A 22096-nucleotide genomic window follows, 5' to 3' on the forward strand; every position below is an offset into this window, starting at 1 on the left:
ACCCAACATCAGAGCGTGGTTTATAGTATTGCATATAGCAGGGGATTTCGTATGAAGGCGCTCAGCATTTAAAAAGGAATTTTAAATTGTTGGTAAAAGTTAATCAAAGAATATGCATCCAGTTGCTTAACAGTGAGCAGTAAACTATTTATCCCAGCCCGGCTTGCGAAGGGCTTGGGACTGATTAAACAGAGACCCGAGCTGTGGAGTTGTCAGGGCCACGGTCTTTAATGTGTTTGAAATACTTTGTAGAACAGCTGTCCTCCTACTGCTTTTAGTCCGCTTATCTAATTTTCAGCTTCTCCACTCCGTGTAAATGTGATAAATAAACTTTGTAATCGCATAACTGAGCTACTTTTGATGCCTGCCTGCAGATATCTTGTTCTTGAGGCTAGATCACACAGAAGTGTAAATCAACACTTTGCTCAATCAAGGACTTCTTAAAAAATGGCTTTTGGTCTTTCATTGTACAGCTGACCTGGAGGACTTGGTTGCCTAAGTCTTTTTATCAATGCTAATGTGATAAACTTCTTTTTACAGCTCCTAGGAAAGGAGAGTCTTGATCATTCCTTTCTCCGAGTACCGTACTGCAGGAGCTTCCCCAAAGAACAGTTGAGGCTTAATAGGTTTTGTATAAAATGCTGAATTAACCAAGTTACTCTTTACAGTGAACTCTGAGGATGTAAATAATGCTGACCTCGTCTTGCGGGTAAGGAAAAGGATCAGGAGTGTGGGGACAAAGATAAATCACTGGGTGAAAGCAAAAGCAGAGGGAGAATTGCGTGTTCCCCATTGCACACTTGATGCCAAAAATTTATGTATGAGCAAAATTGATATTTGGGAATATCAGTATCATGAGTTGGATTTTAGCACCGGGTGGGCTGAGGGGGAAGAGTCATTTTTAGGGAAGGAGGAGTGGGAGGTTGAAGCGAAGTCTGTGCAGGGTGTTGGGCAGAGCAAACTTGTTGAATGCTGTGTTTCTAAACTTATTTTTTTTAATGACCAGGAATCAAGTTAAAAAAAAAAAATCACGTTCTTGGTCCTCGTTTCCTGTGCTGATGGTGAACTTTGTCAGACAAACCTCCGACAAATTGTTTTCTCTGATAACCAGTTAACACCGAGAAAGCAGATCGGCAAAAACTCTTATCATCTTGACAAGCGACGGGCTTTTCGTTAAAACTCAAACCAGAAGCTGTGTCAGTGTGTTGAGTTTACACCTTGCAATAATAATCCATGCTTTTATCTGATCGAAGGGGGATTTTATAACTTTTGAATGGCTCTTTGGCGGGGAGCCAGCCCTACTGTCATTTTTTATTAACTTTCTTTTTTCTTCCTCTGTAGCCAGTCTGCTTTTTTTTGTAATATTGTTTAAGGAATATGTATCCCATTCCTCGGGATATTGGGAAACAATATTTTAAAGTTCTGTGTCTCAGCCCATTAGAGGGGTCTATAAAACAATCGCAGCAGCAAATGTGCAGTAACTAATCAAAACCACCAAAGCTAACCACAGCGGTACTTCAATCCTGTGTAAATAATAAAACCTCTTTTTTTGCTGTACCTTATCTACTGTCTCATCAGGAAAGAGCTAATTAGATTCTTCTAAAAAGTAAATATTGTCAGCTCATTGGTGGGTGGAGGTGACGGGAGGTAAGACGCGCTCACGCATTGGCAAACCAACGCAGAAAACAAGGCGAAGTTATAAAAACCCTATAAAAAGCTATTTGAGTTTTAAAGGAGCTCGTTCCCCGTGTAGGTGATATAACAGCTTTCCCTTACGGTGGGTATGGCTTCTGTAGGCAGAGCTTGGAGGAGTCCATGACCTGGCTCTGCTACTCCGTGTCGTTCCCCAGCTTAGCTACGCAGGTTGGGGTTGCAGGTTTGGGGCCGCGTTTGCTCGGTCACAAGCAGTCAAGTTACTTTGAAAAATTCAGCTACGAAAAATTCAACTGTTACTTGTCACTAGTGTTTTAAGCCAATGCATTTAATTTCTCATGCATGACGTTTGGTCGGTTGGGTTGGCTCGGTTGAGTTGCGATGGGTGGTGAAGGCGGAGTTGCTGCTCCAAAGCTTGCGGCAGCCATTTCAGGATAGACTCGTATTGAAGACTCGTATTTAGGACTCTTGTATGACACGGAAAACCCCCAAAGCCACGTCCTGCGAGGTTGAGCACTTGGGAGAGTGGTGTACAGGTAATATAAAAGAAGTGGATGGCTGGGGGAGAAAACATGTAATAAAGGTAGAAGTGCTTTTTCCCCTTGTTCCTTTGATTCTCTGTTTCTCAAGGAACAACAGCAAGAGATCGACTCTCCTGGTTGCATTCAGCCAGCAAAACCTACCAGCTTCTCAGCTGTGGAGATGAAGGTCTCCTAGACTGCCCGATGGCCAACCTTGGTCCGGTTACAACAGCAAACGTGGGTCGCTGACCTAAACCTGAACCTGGAGGTGGAAAGCTGCCTTCGCTTCTTCTATCAGCCAGCCTGGAAATAGCGTTGCTGTCAGGGGGTTGGGATTTCTGCCGTGTCAGAGCAGCGTAGGGTGTTCCTGTGCTGCAAGGAGGCTGCTAGACTGCTGTGCTCATCGCGTGGATGAAGAAAGTAGCTGTGCTTGGAGGGAGTTTCAGTTGCGTGAACCAAACGCTTTGTGTGTTATTGCTAAATGTAACGTTAGCTACGAGCAGACATTTGGTTTCTTACCTTTTTTTTTTTTAATTGTCACATTAAGCAGAGAGTCAAGAGATTGATAGTCTTGTATAATAGAGGCAATTTTACCGAATAATACAAAAATGCACTTGCTTTCATGTAAACCACACCAAAAGGTAAGGGGATTTTTTATTTGATTTTTGTCCCTTGAGGGCTTTTCGCCTCCCCCGTAGCCCCAGGTCCCTCCATTTTCAGAGGGCACGCTGGAGTGTCGCATGTGCTTTGATGTGGTTTCTAAAGTGTGCCTCTTCATTGGGCTCCCTACAGATGCCTTTATGTGAAACAGAACATTAAAATCCAAATGTGCCTGCTCTGCAGGTCGTTTTTCATCCTTTATGTGCGACGTCAAATATATTGCAGAGTTGCTCTGCTGCACCCCCAGCCCGGGAAGGTGCGGGTAACGAGATGAGGGTAGGAGCCGGGAGTTCCTTGGCGGTTAAGTCCAAATTTCTCCTTAGTTGCTTCCTCTGGGCCTCTCCGGAGCTCTGTCTTTCTCTCAAGGTGAAACTGAAACCTCGGTGACTTCACCCAAGCCTGCCGAAGTTAAAGAAAATTTGATATTTCTCACTTATAGGTCACTTCAGTCCAGATTGTTTCCTGCCAAGAGTGGGGGCGGGGGAAATGCCCTCCTGTTAATGGAAAAGCAATTACTATTTTTTCTGGCGTGTACGTTGTGTCGTTCCAACGTAACACCTAGGTTATGGGCTCTGCTTGTATCATGCCGACTTCTTGGGCTCCCAGCCGGCTATTGATGGGCTGCGCCCACCGTACGACGGAGCGGCGGCTGTGCGAGATGGGGGTTACGTGTTGTGATGTGCACCAGTGTGCTGGAACAGAATAAATGTCGACTGGGTTCCTTTGGGGCTATTTGTCGATATTTAAGGTGGAAAACCCTGGAAAACCACTTCTAATTTAGAACTCCCCCTGCCCCTCCTCAAATTCCTAAAGGCAAAAATTGCTCTTGGTACGCTGCAAAGCCTTTGTGTCATTGGGAGCATCTCTCTGGCTGCTTTTTGTGGATCTCTGGGAGGTGGGACATAGTTTTTTCTTTTTTTCCCCCCTTTTTTTCTTTTTCCCAGTAGGTCCCTGGACTTTAATTCAGGTCAAAATTTTTCTCTTGATAAACTTCAGTTTATTTGCATTTAAAGTATGCACAATGCAAAATGTGGCATTTGAATTTGGATGTTGAACTTCTTGGCCTAGAGCAATGGCTTTTTCTGGAAGGACAGACTTTCTTGACTTTCGGGTTTTGATTCAGATCTTAATATTTGATTTGAATCTTATCAATATTGACATCTGGCCAGTAGAAGTTATGTACTATCATGCTCTTCTTGTGAGCATAGCTGAAGCTGAAGGGCGACATTAATACCTCTTGTTTGAAAAGAGATGGGGGGGCAAGATAATGGGTCTTCTGAGGACATGTCCGCAAGGTCCTCTGCTGAGACTAATTCTGTGTTCAGCCTAAAATGCTGAATGTTACATGCTTAGGGCTTCAACAGTGAAGTTCAGAGCTGGCGGCAGCATCCTTCAGCTTGTTAGCCCAGATTTTTCCTCTCCCATGACCGCTTTTTCTGCTGTGAACTTGCTACACCCTGTTTAATGATCCGTTTCAAGCACAATGTTTTATCCAAAACTTTGCATTTTCCCATTCTTTGATTTCTTCCCTTTCTAGAGGAAAAAAGATTACATAAATTTCAGAGATTTTAATGAGTACACTGGGCTTGCTTTTGGTGTAATTTACAGTGGATTCAGTGTTATAACTTCATTACGCTTCAGTTGAGTAACTTATGTCATAAATGGGCGTATCTGAGAGTGGAATCGAGCCTCGAATCTCTTTGTTGTGTGGGCTTCAGAAGGACCAAACGCTTGCTCCCCTTTTTGAAGTCCTAGTTCTCTTTATATGATGTTGCAATGTCTTTCTATAGAGTTGTGCCTCTGAAGTTCGAGATTTCTAATGCAAAAAATACCACGTTTTCCCCAATTGCTACAAGTATTGACGTTGCTAGCAAGATTTGTCTTCAGCAGTGTTCACACGGACCTTTTCCTGTGGCTTTGTTGCAAAAATCCCTGATATTGAGACTCGTCCCTTAAGAGATCTTTTTGATAAGCTTGGTTGGTAGTCCCCTTGCTCAGCTGTTACTTCTCTTGTAAGAGCGCTTGTAGTCAACGTTGACGATACTACTGCTTTCCAACCACTAGAGGTCAAGATTGTGCTATGGCATAGCACAGGGCTGCGCATCATGTAAGGTTGAGCTCCAACTCCTGGTGCACGTCCAGTGTCAGCTATACATATTTAATTTTATTATCAACTGCCATGTTCGTTAATTAAGACGAAGCCGATTGTATGTGCACGGTGTGAAGGGCGCTTTGCCTTACACAACGGCAGAGCCCGCTGGATTTTGTGAGGGTTGGGATATCCGTGCCGTGCTTGGCTTTTAATATTCTTCAGATCTAGAAATTACACAAGTGATCTTGTCTCTGATGGGGTCTTTCTTCCCAAGGAGGGATTCAAAAGGGAGTTGAGCTGAGAGAGGCTGTCAAAATAAAACTTGGTCATAAATTATTTTTGTGTGATATTCATACTTTTAAGTGTTTAAAAGGAAATAATTTTGAAGGTTTGCGCTCTAGATAGAGCTTTCTGCTTTCTCCAGTTCAGGTATCAAAAATAATTAGGTTTTTTTCTTTTTTTAATATGTTCCACTCGTTTTAATTCTGCATTGTTTTTCCTAGCACAGTTGGTTTCAGTGACAACAGTACCTACAGTACGATTTCTAATATTCCTTCTTCCTTCTAAAGCCAGGCTGTCACACTGGCGAGGGGCAGGGGATGGTCCCCTTTTGCCACCTCGTTTGTCTCCTGTTGTAGGGGAGCGATAAAATACACAGGTGCAGGTTTGATTTGGGTTGTACAGGTAATTGCTAGAAATGGACTTTGTATTAATAACTGAAATATATATAAAACTCATTCTTTTTTGAAGAGAAACCTACCATCTAAAAAAACACTTTCAGAAAGACATCTGGATGATTTCCATACACCTTTCTTCTTACATATAAAAAATTTATAGAAAAATACGGGAGGGATCCTATGATCTGTGTGCATATATCCATATCAATTTCTGGCTGTCAGAGCATTTGGTTTATAGTTACACCAGAGCACAAGCCCACATGTGCAGAACCACTGCATCCGTTGGCTTGGCCTTTTTCCCCTTATTTTGGCCATGATTTGGCACTTGTGGCGAGAACAGCGTCTCGATGCCATTCCTCCTCCTTGCCCTTCCCCTTCAGTTTGAAGTTCTTGGTCAACTCTCTTGAACAATTGGGGCTAAACCATTTTTCCTGTCAAATATTGTGCTCGGTAACAATGAGGAAACCAAGGGAGATTTTGCAGCAGAGCACATGCATTGACCTCCGCTGCAAAGAACCTCCAAAGCCCCAGGAATAGGTATCAGCGGTTCGAGGGAGCTCTACTGAGTCCATGTGTTGTGCTCCCTGAATCGTGGCGCTTCTCCCAGCGAGCGAATTTTTGTTCAATACCTTTTACAGCTCATTCTGTACATCAGCAACGTACAATTAAGCTTTCCTGGGGTACCACAAAAATGCTTTCAGGAACCTCTGGGGTCCAGATGTGGAATGTTTTGTGCTGACATGGGTTGAAAAGAGGAACAAATCCAATGGTTAAGTACGTCCTTTAAATTAGCCTGTGACAGTCACCACATGGCCTATGGGCTAATATTTCTGCATCTGTGCTGTAAATAGATCAATATGGCAGCATGATGGGTTTGGCATTTTGATTTGTGAAGAGTCAGAATATTGTTTGTATTGTTGCATAATCCCTGGAATGGTTTTGAAATGAATCTTCTGTTTCTTTGGAATATCTGCGCTAGGAAAAACATAACATTTCTAAGTTCCATTAAGTGTGTGTTTTATTTTGTCTCATTTGTTGTATTTCATGACAGATTGCATCTTTTGGCTGAAAAAAAAAAAAAAAAAGTAAGTCCGAGGATGCTATCGTAAAACCTGAAATCTGCTTTTCTTTCTAGGCACAGCAGCAAAGAAACCTGGACAATATTGTATCACAGCATCCCAGGATAAGCGGGGGAAAGAAGTCCAAGAAAGAAGTCTGCGCAAGCTCAGATCTGGAGGTAAAAAACACTAGCCCCATGTCTGAGCAGGATTCGGGTATCCTGGATGTTGAAGATGAGGATGAGGATGAAGAGGTAACTGTATAACATCAAATCCAGGAGACTGGGCAGTTTGGGGGTGATCAGAAGTGTCTCAGACAGTGTTTGCACCGCGCTCAGTCTTTCACGTTGCCAATGCAGCGTGTCGTAAAGGTGCAGAATAGGCTGCAGAACGTGGGGTGTGTTACCGGGTTATTTTGCACAGCTGTCCCTATTCTCGTTAGCAGGCTCAGCAGAGGGGCCAAGTATTGTATGAGAACTGAACAGCCCACGTCTTCTGTCCTCCGCTTCTGTGCTTACTTGGGAAGGCAGTTTGGTATCTAGCCTTCGTGTAAAAAAAAGATAAATTGCCGCACAGCACGTGAGATACGTGGCCTTTTCTGTGGGACGTGTGTCTTGGTGGCAGAGACGTACTTTGCGTTAAAAAGGCTTGCATCGGGACAGAACTTTTTAAATGCAATTTTAATTCCTTGCTGCGCTCCCTTTCTGCTGCTGCTTCCTCAGGCTGGCAGTCTGTTTTTGATAACCGCAAAGCATAACCTCGCTGATAGTGTTGGTTCTTCTTTCCTCCCTGCGCTCGAGGAAGGCACGTGCAGTGGGACATCTTGGACTTACGGTGCTTAAAATGCAAGACAGCCCTGTCCCTCTGTGTTTCAGGAAAGGAAGCTTGGAGATACCTACTAGGAGTGTAGGTCACGAGGTGTTGAGCTTTTGGATGTGTTCTTCATTTCTTGCCATGCAGTCTTGCACTGGACCTTTTGGCGAGTTTTATCTGCCACGCTGGATGCTTTTTCTCTTATTGCTGTTACATCGGGAGGATGATATTTTCAGCTACAACCTGTAACTGAATTGGGTGGTATTCGTTGCCCTGAAGTCTACAACAAGCCAGAGAAGAGGATTAAGAACAAGTTTCTGAAGTTTAAAATAGTGTGGGTTGCTCAAGTGGTCCTGTGCTCATGTTCTGCCTTTTTCTCTGCAGTTCAATTCTCTCCTCTTCATCTCTGCTGCATTTCCAAAGCAGACCGAGGAGATCACACTTCCAAACTGTAGGGTACGACCCAGAGCCCTCATGCCACACTGAAACCATCTGGGTGGGCTATTTACTCCTACATCGAAATGCAAATAGAGCAGAAGTTAAACAAAAGAAAAGTGAGTGGGAAGGGCACATTTTTTTTTTAAACAAACATTGATTTGAATAGATATATTTTGGTATTTCCCTGCTGAAAAAAAAAAATAATCTGGTCCTTTAGTAGAGGTGGCGGAGTCCCCATCCGTGGAAGCATTCAAAAAACAGGCAGACGTGGCACTCTGGGACATGATTTAGCAAGCACGGTGGTGTTGGGTTGATGGTTGGGCTGATGATCTTAGAGGTCCTTTCCAACCTTAGTGATTCCCAGTTTTTACTTTCATTAAAAAATAATACAGCCACCAAGCCAGGAAACACGAAATTGCTACTCTACCCTTAACTGGTTTAGTGGTGGAGTTGGTAGTGTTGATCTTAAAGGTCTTTTCCAACCTAAATGATTCTATGATGATTCTATGATTCCATGATTCTATGATTCACTCTCAAAATCTCTCTCTGTGGAGTGGGTTCTCGCAAAACCGGGCGGCAGTGTGAAACGTGGCGGTACTTATGGGGTATGCAAAGTTTGAGTCAATTGGAATTAGAAATAAGAACTGAATTTCAATTAGAATTGAAAGTTGTAAGGAAAACATTAAGGAGGGAAGAATTTAAGAGACAATAATTTGTATAGCGCAGTGGGGAGAAATCTCCTAAGTCATTTGAACGGAATTAACTCATCTCGAGGCAGATGAGGTGCCACCTCGGGGTGCGTTTGGAGCCGGGCTGGCAGGAGGTGAATGAGCCTGCAGTGGGGGTGACCGCGCGGGTGGGCGGCGGGGGTGGCGGGGGGCCGGGGCGGTGGCCGCTGTCCGTGGTGATGAAACGGGGCGCAGCGGGCAGCACCCCCGGGAGCCCCCTTCTCTGCTCGGCCCGGCCCTCGGGAGCCCTATTTTTCCACCTCATTTTCCTAGAATTGTCTTAGGGGGCAAAAAGGGAAGGAGAGGGTTTTGGTTCCTGATGAGCTTAGCTCTTCACCACGTTCCTGCCTGCTGGGGGTCTGTTCCTTTTGGAAAGAAAATGATCTGTTTATAAGTACAAATGGATCTCTCATGTGGAAATAGAGGCGTTAAATTTTTGGGCCCCTCAGCACAAGAAGGACATTGGGGTGCTGGAGCGTGTCCAGAGTAGGGCGGCGGAGCTGGGGCAGGGTCTGGAGCACAGGGCTGGTGGGGAGCGGCTGAGGGAGCTGGGGGTGTTCAGCCTGGAGAAGAGGAGGCTGAGGGGAGACCTTAACGCTCTCTACAACTCCCTGACAGGAGGGGGCAGGGAGGGGGGTGTTGGGCTCTTCTCCCAAGTAGTTAGCGATCGGACAAGAAGAAATGGCTTCAAGTTGCCCCAGGGAGGTTTAGATTGGATATTAGGAAAAATTCCTTCCCCGAAAGGGTTGTCGAGCACTGGCACAGGCTGCCCAGGGAAGTGGTTGAGCCACCATCCCTGGAGGTATTTAAAAGACATGTAGATGTGGCACGTAGGGACAAGATTTATAGGGTTATGGTTGGACTTGATGATTTTAAATGTCCTTTCCAACCTAAATGATTCTATGATTCTAAATCTGAAGGAGTGTCGTGTGTGTGTAGTGGGTTGACCCTGGCCAGTAGCTAAGCCCCCACCCGGTTGCTCACTCACACCCCACTCCCCAGAATTGGGGAAACGATGTGAAGGGCAAAAGCGAGAAAATTCACAGGTCGAGGTAAAGACAGTTTAATAAGTAAAGGGGAAAAAAAACCCCACCAAGCGATGCAAAGGCAATCACTCACCACCTCCCACTGGCAGACTGATGCCCAGCCAGTTTCCAAGCAGTGGCTACTTTTGAAAAAAGAACTACCCCCACCTCCCAGTTTTATTGCTGAGCATGGCGTTACATGGTATGGAATATCTCTTTGGTCAGTTTGGGTCAGCTGTCCCAGTGGTGTCCCCTGCCAGCCTCTTGCCCAGCCCCAGCCTACTTGCTGGGGGGACAAAGTAAGAAACGGAGAAGGTCTTGATGCTGCGTAAGCAGTTAGGCAATAGCTAACAGTGTTATCAACGCCATTTCGGTCACACATCTAAACCACAGCACCATATGGGCTGCAGTGAAGAAAATGAACTCCATCCCAGCCCAAACCAGTACAGTATGTAAAATGTTAATGGGAGATTCTTTGGTAAGGGTTCTCTAAAGTTACAGGCCAACTGCAAAATTGGTTTTTGTGGTTGATGGATTCATTCCTAGCTTTTCATGTTCTGGTGTGACTCTTTCTTCTTACGATTATCTGGTCTATGCAGGAATACTATTAATACAGAATTTGAGTCTCCAAAGTTAATCCTAATTGCTTAAAATTGTTAGCGTTAAGTATGCTGAGCGCAAGCGAACTGTGTCTCGTTTCCTGCACAGCCCCCATGGTCTGGAGCGATGGAGAAGGCTTTCTGGGCTTAGAGGGACAGTACTGCAACAAGTGGGCCACACGTCATTGGCTGTGCTCGGCCTCTCACCGAGATTGCTGAGGCTTATACTTCTCAAGAAAATACGGAATACTGCTAACAAGAAAGCCTGGAGAAAGCAAGGGCAGCCCCTTGTAGAATAAGGTCAGTAGACCAGTAAAGAAATTGATCCTGAAGCATCCAAAGACTGCACTGGTAGCTCTTGCTCTTGACCTCTCCCAGCCAATAAAGCCAACCAGTAATCGCAGGTTTCTGTTTGGAAGACAGCCAGCGATGACTGGTTGGATATGGAAAGGGAAGAATGAAGGGCGCCTTGCACTCCTGCTTGGAATTGAAAACAGGATGGTCCTAGGTGTTTCTGATTAAGTTGAGGCAGGAGAGATCCTGAGCCTGGTGCACAGGCTGGAAAAAGCGGGGTAAATATATATATTTTTTTTTTTTTTCTTTTCCTCTAGGAAATATCTGAGGCCCTTCAGCAGGCTGTGTCCTCCACCTAGGCTGGATGAACTGTTCTAGACAGCCCACGATTCCCTACCCACATGGAGCAATCCCTCTAGCCCTGCAGCAAAATTTACAGGAAAAGCTTTGAAAGGGAAGAAAGAGCAGAAGGGTTTTGCTCGTACTGGCGCATGTATTCTAGTGTAGGTCGTTCTCTCCCTTGGAGTAGAAGCGAGCTCTGCCAGCTGCGTTCAAGAAGATGAATATGAGATGTGGTTCCCCACTCCATTGGTGTTCACCAGCTTGGAGACATTATGGGCCAGCCTTATCCCACTTAAGTACAGATGCCTCGCTGAGGTGGAAGCTCCCACTATAATCAGAGTGAGGGAGCGGGCCCAGCTGTAAAGTGAGCTGGGAGAAGGCTTAAATTCAGTTTTTATGAATGTCGAGTTGCAGAAGGAAAATTTGCATTCCACAGTCTGTGCAGTTTGTGCCAGCTGTTCCCTTTGTAGTAAAAAGCATCCAGAAAACTACAAAGCTCATCCAGATTCTTCTCATTTTCAGTCACTTTTCTTCTGCGATCTTGTGGAATACAGCAGGACAAACTCGCCTGCGTTGTGCCTCATTTCTTCTTGTCCCCAGAAAAGACTGGTCAGGTGTCTGTGAAGTGGTTGGGTCGAGTTGGACTCCCTGGTGTTCCTTTGTGGGAGAGGGGAAGTTTTTAAGGAAGAACATCGTGCTTTAGAATAATGGCCTCTCAACTGTCTTTTAAGAACAAATCAACGAATTCCAGACAGTTTTCTGTTTGGAGAAGGAGTTTGGCGCTTGGGACATCAGCAGGTGTGAAGTGTAGCCAAAATTCATCATGTTTCTGGTGTTCTTTCAGGTTGACCTGGCTGTAGGAATGAGTTGTAATTCTCTAAGTGAGTGTAATAGGTTTCTTACAAAGTTTTGGGAGCTAGAGCACAGACTCCAGAGAGCTCTCCTGACTTTCCCTGATAAATGGCTTTGTTAGGTGCCATTGGCCTCCACCTTTTGTTTGCTTCCACTAGTAATTATGCAAAAAACATCTTGGACACTGACAGAAACCTCTCTGTTTCCAGACAGAGCTGTCTGCCTGTTGTCTATAACGTGAGCCAGAGGGAGATCAGTTAGTCTGCAGGACCATCTGGCCACTTCCAGTATCACAGTACCCTGAGCATCCTCTTGACTGTGCAAACGCGTTCAGGTTTTTTTCGCTAAGGTTAAGCCATGGGACGCGCTGGGGCAGATAAAGGACACCAAGACCACACAAGATGTAGCAAATCTACAGCATGGTTTGTTCTGTACCTCCATGCAGCACGGGGTAAAGTGCTTCCCGGCTGCTGGTACCCAAAGAGATTAGATGTGATTTGTTGAATTATAGAGTCATAGAATCATAGCATGGTTTGGGTTGGAAGGGACCTTTAGAGGTCATCTAGTCTGACTCCCCTGCAGCGAGCAGGGACAGCTTTAACCAGAGCAGGGTGCTCAGAGCCCTGTCCATAGAATCATAGAATCATAGAATGCTCTGGGTTGGAAGGGCCCTTTAGAGCCCACCCAGCCCAGCCCCTGCAGTGCCAGGGACAGCTTTAACCAGAGCAGGGTGCTCAGAGCCCCGGCCAACCTGGCCTGGGATGTTCCCAGGGATGGGGCCTCCACCACCTCTATGGGCAACCCCTTCCAGTGCTTCACCACCCTCAGTGTAAAACATTTCTTCCTTATATCTAGCCTAAATCTCCCCTCTTTTGATTTAAAATCATTATCCCTTGTCCTGTTGCAACAGGTCCTACTAAAAAGTCTGTCCCCATCTTTCTTAATAGCTCCCCTTCAGTACTGGAAGGTTGCAATAAGGTCTCCCCGGAGCCTTCTCTTCTCCAGGCTGAACAACCCCAACTCTCCCAGCCTGTCCCCGTAGCAGAGGGGCTCCAGCCCTCGGATCATTTTTGTGGCCTCCTCTGGCCCCGCTCCAGCAGCTCCGTGTCTCTCTCGCACTGAGGACTCCAGAGCTGGACGCAGTGCAGAACCAACACTACTTTGAGCAGTAGTTTTACTCCCTAAGGCGAACGGATGCTTTCTGCAGCGTGTGCGTCACGTGAAGACACCCAACCTGCTCAGTGTCCTCCGTTGGACTTGAGCTTTTGTGGATGCAGTCGTGTGTGCTCATGTTCCTCTGCACCAGCTCATCCATGCACATCGAGCGGTGGGCCCGTGAGATGGTCATCAAACACCTCTCCTGAATTCCTCGTGGTTAAGTCTGGAGGTTTTTTCCCCGCCTCATTGAAAGAGGGGCGAATGTATCTGTGCTCGTGTCATGTCTTTACATCAAAAACGTCATGACAAGGATCAGAGATTCAAGCCACTGTATCACAAATTCATCTGAAGCCAGATCAGAGCATCCCTTAGCTCTGGGCAAGCCTTGTGCTGGTGGCAGCTACAGTTGAACATTTCCATTGAAAATGTGGCTTCTGTGGGTTAAATTTGCTACGGGCAGTGTTTAACCTGACTGAAAATGTTCTTGCAAAAAGAGAGGGTTTGGCTGTTTACAGAGACTGACAGGTCTGCCCCTGCTCCCAGCACCAGGAACGTGCCGGATGCAGGGTTTGGGAATGAGATTTGTGAAGCTGATGTTTTGTGGACTGGGAAAATTTTGGACAAGATGAATAAATTCTTTGTTCTGCAAATCAAAAGAAAAAAAAAAAGATTAGGCTAAAGTGGAGATGTCAGGGGAATAATCAGTCCCGTTGTTGAGGCAGCTCTTGTTCTCATTTCATCATCAAGTTTCAAAAATCAAAGATTTATTTATTTTTTTGAACACTTGGTAGTGCAGCTTTGGCTAAGGAAATCAAGTCACTGCTCAAGGGGATGTGCTAAGCTTCAATTTTTAGATATGTCTAAATATCTAAATATTAGATAAATATCTAAATATGTAAACATTAGATATGTTTAAGTTGTGCAACGTGTTAAACTAGCCGCAGAGATCATTTTGTATATTCTGTATATTCAGAGGCCTATATTGGTTAGTCTGGAAAAATTTCAAACGATAGGATTATTATGTCTTCTGTTGCAGGGCTATGGCTATATGTGGAAGAGGTGGTCTGTTCTTTTCCTTAAAATATAGTGTAGGTTCATACCCTGCATAAAATCCTAGCACAGCTTTTGGGTGCGTGTCTTTCTGTTTGCAGAAAGCTTTCTTGTGGTCCAGGCTTTTTGCTTCTATGGCTGATAGTGTTCTACCTAGATTAGCAATTTTAAAGCTGTTAATGTCTCCGAGTTGTTAACTCTGCAGAATAGTCCAGCATATTTTTTTGTGAGAGTGTGTGTGGGCTTAAAAGTTTTTACAGAAGATCAGAGACTTTGAAAATGTTGCAGTCTGCTTTGAAAGAATTTCTCTGGGGGAGTAAACTCCGTTTTTGGCAATATCCTGATTTCACAAATCTTTATCAGAAATATTTCTCCGTGGACCATGTTCAACTAGTGCCCCAAATCCAAGAGGAGCAAAACCGTTTGATCCTGAATTCAAATTCATAGGAAAACATTGCCTGCTTTGATGATGTTGTGAAGGGATGACAGATTTCCCCTCCCTTAGAAAAACCCAGGGTGGACTCGGGTCCATCCAGCCCAGCTTCCCCACGCTGATGGTGGTCGACGGAGGATGGCTGGGTCGAGCGAGTACCGATACTTCCCTGTCTGCTTCGGTGATCTCCAGCAGTTTTGCGATCGGGCATTTCTGAGCCAGAAGCGTTCTACTGTTTTACCAACTGGAGACCAGTTACACTTAACGCCGGAGGAATACAGCAAGGCAAAACCTGTATCCACAAACTAGCTGAAATCTGGATTTGGGAGCTGTTTAGGGAGCATTAGAAGGCCCGGGAAGCTGCAAATGGAAAATAAATGACCAGGAAGACGTGATAAAATTGGCATTAACACAATAAAACTGCTGCCTAGGGTTTGCGATTGTCAAATATAGTCTTATAAAAGGTAGGAGATGTTAGTGAGACCGGTGAGCTGTGCTTCACAGCTGCTTGCCCTCGGTTCGGCTGTAACCCTTCTGCTGGGGCGTCTCGAACAGCCGGGTTCAACGTGGGGAGGCTCACAGAGGTGATGCCAGCCCCATCCCTCGCTCAGAAACCTTCCTGCTTCCTGGTGAGCCAACCTTGCCCGGCCGCAAGAGCTGCTCCAACGGCACCACGGAGCGCCCGCTGCAAGGGAGGGAAGGAAAGCCCAGTGAGACGGATGAGCGGGCTCGTGCCGTACCCCAAAAAACCTCTTTGCCGCTTTCTTCCTGCTGAGCCAGTCGGCTGCTTCCCCTCCCTGCACCGCCAGGTTGGGACTCAGGTTTTTGGGGTCTGGGAGCGACGCTGGTGATGCGGGATGGGACGCTCCCGCGCCGCGCGTTGCTGCTCCGTCTGTCTCCGTAGCTTCTTTCATCGTTTCAGCTGTAACCCAGAACCTGTGTAGCGCTGAGGACTGAGCTTCTTTGCGTGGAGCGGATTCTTTAACAGCTCCAGTTCTGCCTTATACAGAGGCTATTTAACAAAATCCCCTGTTTTCCCTTCCCAGCCCCTAACTTCTGCACTCGCCTGCTTGAAGCCATCGTTCTAGATGAGGAGGACCGCTCACCCCAGGCGCTTTGGGCAGCGTTGGTTGAGGCTTGCATACCCTCATCCAGCTAGAAACTTCTCTCTCCTTCATCCTACCTCCTCTTTAGCAGAAATGCCTCTTAAGCATAATTAAAAATATATAAAATAAACATGTTTCCCAGGCCTGTCCATCGGTCCCTTTCATCTTTCTCCGCTTTTTTCCACCACATGTCAACAGAACACTCCCCTTCTCTCTGGATTTTGGGAGAGAAGGAGCGTTGCCTTAGCTTTATGCCTTGGCCAACAAGCTTAATACCGTGTTGGCTTGAACATATCCAAAGGACACAAGCTTCTTGTATGCAAATTTCTTCTCTGATCTTTCCTCTCGCCCTCCCTCCCTCCGTCCCACCCTTCAAAAATGCGCTTCCTTGTCCCTGTGCAAGACTCACTATGTTGTTGAAAGGTGGTGGAGTCTGTGTGGCGTGGGTTTTTTAAGAAAAACAATAAAAAAACCCATAGAACTTGTGCTTTTAAAGAAATCAAATTAGAAATCTAGAGAATAAGATTCCCCCTCCCCCCCCGTTGCATAAGTACCGGAACAGCTTCTGCCAGGATGCTTGAACTTGTATTTAAGCTTACGTTCAAAATTAAATCTCTGCTGAGCTGGCTAACGGAGGGCCAAATGCTGCAATGTGTTTTCCTAGGGGAGTGTAAATGGGGTGAGAGCAATATGAAGTGAAATTTTCCTACTTCAAGAAACTTGAAGAAATGTAAATATAGTCCGATATAGATTCTTATCTATACCAATCTATATATCTATACCAATAATCACTCTAATTGTTACATACCTGAAATCTCGGTGTCGCTCTCTGTCAGACTTGCATGCATCGGAATTGCCTATGTGTGATATATTGCAGTTGCACTTACCTATATGTGTTGAGAAGATTTCACACTGATCTCCTGCTGTCTTTTAGGTGCCTGGGGCCCAGGACCTGGTGGACTTCTCGCCGGTGTACCGATGCCTGCACATATACTCTGTCTTGGTAAGTGACCCTGCTGCCCATGGGACTGGTGCCGACGCTGGGCCGTGCTTTAAAGAAGACGATGGGGTGCTGCTCCGTCCGCCGATGCTGCTGGAAGGAGGTGGTTGCAAAACATTTATTAACGTTCACCTAGCTAGGAAGTGCGTTACCTGAAGTAGAAAGTAGGCCAGCGCTGGATGGATTTGGGTAAAAACCACACAGTTACTTCATGCAGGCCACAGAAATATAAAGGGATATTTTCTCCAACTATTGCAGACCCTGGGTTTATAATAGACATATTTCTTGGTCATAGAGTTTTCTTCCAAGAATTCTTCTTTGACCACAGTAGCTTCATTATTCAATGCAAATGGAGCAGTTGCGGGGGGGAAATTGGTTTTAAAGGTATTGTTTGCTGTGCGTAGGAGAGCTTTGCCGCTCTTCAAACATTGTTTGACAGGAGCAGATTTGCTGCTGTCCCACCAAATCCAACACTTGACTGTATCGCTCCCAATTTCCCGATAGTTAGGCTTTGCGTGCACGGAAAAATGTGGCCAAACTGAAACTGTTCTGTTGTTGGTGTTTGGTTATTAGCTAAAAAGTGTTCCTCTGAACTGTGTCATGTTCTTGAGAACTTTTCAAGAGAGCTCCCATCTCTGCAGGTGTGGGCTGCTAGAGGAGCTACGTTTTCTCCTAGGCATTATGAGTACGTGAGGTATTGATTTTTTTTTTACTTATTTATTTATAACAAGGGCAGATAAGATGCCCTTTGTAGCTTACCCTTCAACTTTTAATTTCTAAGATGCTTCCAGCAGTGTACAAGCCTTGCATCTGCGGGCCCAAAGAACCTGTGTTGTTTGCATCCGCTCTTGAACATCCTCTGGAGAGAGGGAACTTTCAGAGGGCTCTTCTCCTGTGGTTGAGCAATCTGAAGCCCAGGCAGCAGATGAAAGGAGCACTCTGTTCACAGCTTTCCTCCCTTTCCACGGCGGAGCCAAGCTTGAGAGAGAATTGTTTTTAAGGCACTTCTAAAGCTAGTTTCCCCACCAGTATGTACAAATGAATTTGCGAAAGGAAAAGAATTGTCATAAAAAACATTTATATAAAATCTTTTTGTGCCCTCATCTGTTAATAATTATGTAATTTGGCTACATTGCCATGATATTTTATTGGAATGAAAAAGTTAACCTCCCCAAAATGTGTTACTCTGTTTATCTTGGACAAAAACCTCCTCCTCAGACCCGGCGCTGGGAGCCCGGTTCAGGGAGTGTGCTAATTGAAGATTACGACTGGTCTGAAATGCTTTGTGGATTTCAAAGTGTCACTTTATTTGGAGAAACTTCAGTGAAGAATATGTCTAATGAGAACAGGATTAGGAATCCTATTTGTGTAGCTTACGTGCATTTGTTTAATGCAAGGGTATTTATTTAATGGTGTATTTATCCATAAAGCTGTTATGAAAAGGATGAAGAGCTTTCGCTGGTGGATGTAACAGTTTTGCACGTTTGAAATGGTCTCGTTTCTACGTCGGGGCTTTGTTGTTGTCTTGTTGCTTTACTTTTTAATCTGAAATAGGAATCGGTCCTCCGAAGCGTATTAGGGAAACGCTGCTGCTAGAAGACAGGTTTCGTGGCCAGCGCCCTGTGGTGGATCTGGATGGGGTTGTCTTCTGCTGGAGGTGGGAATAGTGCAGTGGACTCGGTGACGGCGACGTTGGACCTGGTGCAGGGGTTTCATGCCAGTGGGTTAGCGTCCTCTGTCCCCATCCCGAGCTGAGACCGTCCAGTCCTTCTCCCCCCACTCCTTCTCTATTTCAGCCAAAAGCCCTGGTAATGAGAAAAAAAATACACAGCAGAGCTCTAAAGAAGGTGTGTTGGTGAGACAGGAGCAAGAGAAAAAGGTAACCAACCATAGTAAGGGCTCCTGAAAAGAAAATTGCCCTTTTCCTGACCTGTGATTGAATCCTGCCCTGGCTTTCTAGGCCCAACTTGGGTTGAACAATGTCAGAGATCCAGCAAGCGTCGAGGGAAACAGCCACATCAGTGTCAGACGGAAGGATCATAATGTAATAGTTACCAAAAAATCCTAATATTTGTCATTTACAATAGCGTTATCTAAATGCTTGGCCTGCAGTTAAAAAGGCCCACATTGAATAAACATTGAGATATTTATTATTTTTAGTGAAATCGACCTTCCAGTCACCTCGGTTTTATGGCTGTGCTGCTTATAAATTCCCAAAGGATTATTTGAAAAATCCTACTCATATCTGCCAGCCTTATCAGCAGGGCAGAAGTTCACATATTGTAACGGGAGGTCAGCCTTCGGTCATGGTCTTACAGAGGGGGCCAGGCACCTGTAAATCCTTCCTTCAGCAACCAAGGCGAAGTACAATATCAAACAGGCAAGGAGACTTTTCCAGGAAACGCTGAACTTTCTCAGGAAGGGCAGAGGAGGGGGAAAGAAAGTGAAGGAAGGTCAGGCGGGGGTTAATTGAGAGTTGGACCTTGGCGCGGTGGCGGCTCCGGGGAGGACAGGCTCTGGTGGGATGCTTTATGGGACTATTCATCGCGATTCCTTTTCTTGTGAGAAACGGGCCGGCTGACGGTGTCTTGAGGAAGAAATGGGCGTGGGGGAGGCTTTGAATATCTGCAGATACCGAACAAAACATCACAAGAGTGTATTTGTGTGTTATACACGGAGTTGTACACGCGGATAACCCTTCTTTGCTCAAATAACCCTTTGATTTCATGATTTGGGTTTGTGTCCCTAAATGGTGCCTCCAACAACAAGTCCTTACCCTGCCTGTGGCTTCTGCATGCAGCACATGTACTCTGAATTGCGTGAAAAAAGGCGTTTCGGATGGCAGGTTTGGTTTCGAGTTGGTACGAATCGGTAGCTGCTGAACAGCCTCGGTGTCTGGGTGGGAATCCTGGTGATGTTAGACAAATGTGTGCTGTCCTTTTCCTAGGAAAATTAAAAAAAGCCTAGCTGGAACCGTGGATATGGTGGTTTTTCAGATGCCAGGAGCATCGTGTAAAAGGGTGAAGGGGGGAGCTGGCAGCGGAGCCGGGACGCGTGAGTTTTGGGGCCCGTCCTGGTCTCCTGGGCCGGTTGGCCAAGGTCCGTGTCGAGATTTAGCGGATCGTAAACGCTAAACCCCCCCTCGTTTCTGTTCAGCGGCGATGTGCTATTTAAGGACGTTCATCTGCAGCGTGGTTAGGCTGCTAGGCTGTTGGTATCAGGTATATCTTTTCCTTGAGTTAATAGAGAAGTTTGTTGAAAATGGTAATATTATTATATAAAGAAGAAACAAGGATATTTCAGTGAAGTGATTTTGCCATTGACGTTTTTATCTTTTATGTTGTCTTTGACCAAAGTCTATGTAATACTTGAGTTGCTTTGATCGATATCCAAAATAAATTAGGAAAGGTGAGGTTTGGGCCAGATGGTTTATCTGCTGGAGCATCTGAACAGCTGTTGGGTGCCTTGTATTTCAAGGCCAAGACATGGAATTGCTTTGCTTTACATAACATAAAATGAAAAGCAGTTTTTGTTTCATGTTTCCCGTAAACTGTAGCAAGGCAGAAAGCAAAGAGTGAACGAAGAGCAGAAAGGAATTTAAAAAAAAAAAAAAAGCCAAAAAAAGGCAGAGTGGTTTGCACAGAGGGTGCTCCCAAGAAGTTGTCTCAAAGGCAGCTGACGGTGATTTAAGTCGCCTAAGCTGCTGCTTCGGCCGGTGCTGTTGCCTGTTAGTACTCATTTAGGGTTTGCCTTAGCTAGGTGGGTTTTTTTAGCTTTATGCTAATTGGTTACCAATTACTTTGAGGTTCTTAACATGTTCATGAAGACACTGGTATCGACACTCCCAGCTCTTTGATCCGAGCTACAAAGGGGTCATTTTAGGGTAAAGAACAAGTGTCCAAAAAAAAAAAAAAAAAAAAAAAGACAAGAAAAAGAGAGCAGATTCTGATGTAAATACAGGCTTAAAACTGTAGCTGCCTCCTAGTTGATGAAGTATTCCTGGAGAATCCCAGAGCTGGATAATTTAGATAAATAGCAGTTGACAGGTATTTACTATAAATTTGTCGTATCTCGCCACTGACGTTTTTATCTGCTCTATGGCTTCTACCCCAAGCCTCTCTAACCCTAAAGCTGCTTTGATGCACAAAATACATTAGGAAAGGTAAAAAAAAAAAGTAAAACAAATAATAAAAAAACCCCACTTTACTAAAAATAATCAATGTAGAAACGTCTTTAAGTTCCTATATTAAAAGGCATGCATTGTGCATAGACCGTATCCACTTGGTACATTTGCCCTTGCCTGTTTCAGCGAAGGATATAATGTTTTATATCTCTTAGCTGTGCGGAGCCAGCGCGGCCTTGGGAGGAGAAACTAGGGTTTATTTTTGCTTATCGCTAAAATTGCTAACATTTTGATTGCGGAAGCTGCACGGGGATTCATCGGCTCAGGGACTCAAGGTGAACTGTTTGGCCGAGGATGGGAAACACCACTTCGTATCTCCAAACCGAGCAGATTCCATTTGAAGTGGGAGATGCCGCAAATCCGGCGGCGGATCGTTAGTCTCCTCCCAGCCCTCCACTTAAATAATTTTTTTTTTTTTAATTCCTCTTAGAAGTGTGCTAGCGATTGTGCTGCCTGCCTTAATCCTCCTTTTTCTGCCCTTTGCGGGCTAATAAATTGGCAGGCTGTTGCTCATCTGCTTGCCCATGGTGGCTATGACGCAGCCGGTCGCTCCTGCCTCCTCCCCGCCGCTCCGGGAGGGGGACTCCAGCATCCCCACCAAAATGTTTGTTCTTTGGTAAGGGGGCAAAACAATTGAAGTTCTTCTTTTCAAGGGATGAGAAAGCCTCTTATAGGAACCACAATTCAAACAATAAGAGCTACCCAACCCTCTCTTTCATATGAAAACTTCTCTTTTTTTTTTTTCTCTTTGTAACAGTAGTTGTTTCTTTTATTTGATACTGAAACACAAACCGTACCATGGAAAGTCTGTGGTTTACTTCTATTTTTGAGATCAGGGTTGTAAAGTTTTCCCTCGGTGTCCTTGGGAACTTTAAATATTTTTTTCTTTTTTTTTTGGGGGGGGGGGAGGAGGTGGTGGGTGGGGGCCGTGGAAAAAATTTCCTTCTCGAAGTCTCTGGTAACTCCTTGTTCATCTCAGACACTTTGCAGATTGTCCCATCGTTGTGTCCTGGCATATCTCACTGTCTGCTGACTTGGCTGACCCACTGGTGCCTGGTGGAGTTAGATAGCTATAAACACAGCACTGAGATCATAGGGAAAGGCTGAGGGTGAGACACTTTGTGCACTGGATTGATAAGGACACAGGAAAAGCCATTAGAGTGAACTGGTGTCAGTGACCTGTGATAACCATTCTGTACTACGTGCTAATGGACCCTGGGTAGTGTGTCTGTCTGTAGTGGCAATAGATTTAACTTTTGTAATTGTCATATTGCTCTTTTAACCCTGTGACCTTATTACCCATGAGAAAACCACTTGGCTTCGATCAAAGAAGCAGCAAAGAAATCAGCATTCATTCTAAGCTGGCTAGATATGATCACAGGCAGCCTTGATTCTTAAAATACTCGGCTTGGAA

The 22096-nt window shown here is 45.2% G+C and overlaps 1 protein-coding gene across 4 annotated transcripts in view; it reads left to right on the forward strand.

Moving 5' to 3' along the window:
- The window catches only part of EXOC6B (exocyst complex component 6B), a 312903-nt gene that overhangs the window by 143012 nt on the left and 147795 nt on the right, over window positions 1–22096 (forward strand). For all 4 annotated transcript variants that reach the window (XM_075709031.1, XM_075709030.1, XM_075709033.1 and 1 more), the window contains exons 7-8: window positions 6739–6915; window positions 16434–16502. In XM_075709031.1, the coding sequence (XP_075565146.1) occupies window positions 6739–6915; window positions 16434–16502 (246 nt within the window). The remainder of the gene's footprint in view (window positions 1–6738; window positions 6916–16433; window positions 16503–22096) is intronic.

Source organism: Pelecanus crispus, chromosome 4, assembly GCF_030463565.1.
Source record: "Pelecanus crispus isolate bPelCri1 chromosome 4, bPelCri1.pri, whole genome shotgun sequence".
Taxonomy (NCBI): Eukaryota; Metazoa; Chordata; class Aves; order Pelecaniformes; family Pelecanidae; genus Pelecanus; species Pelecanus crispus.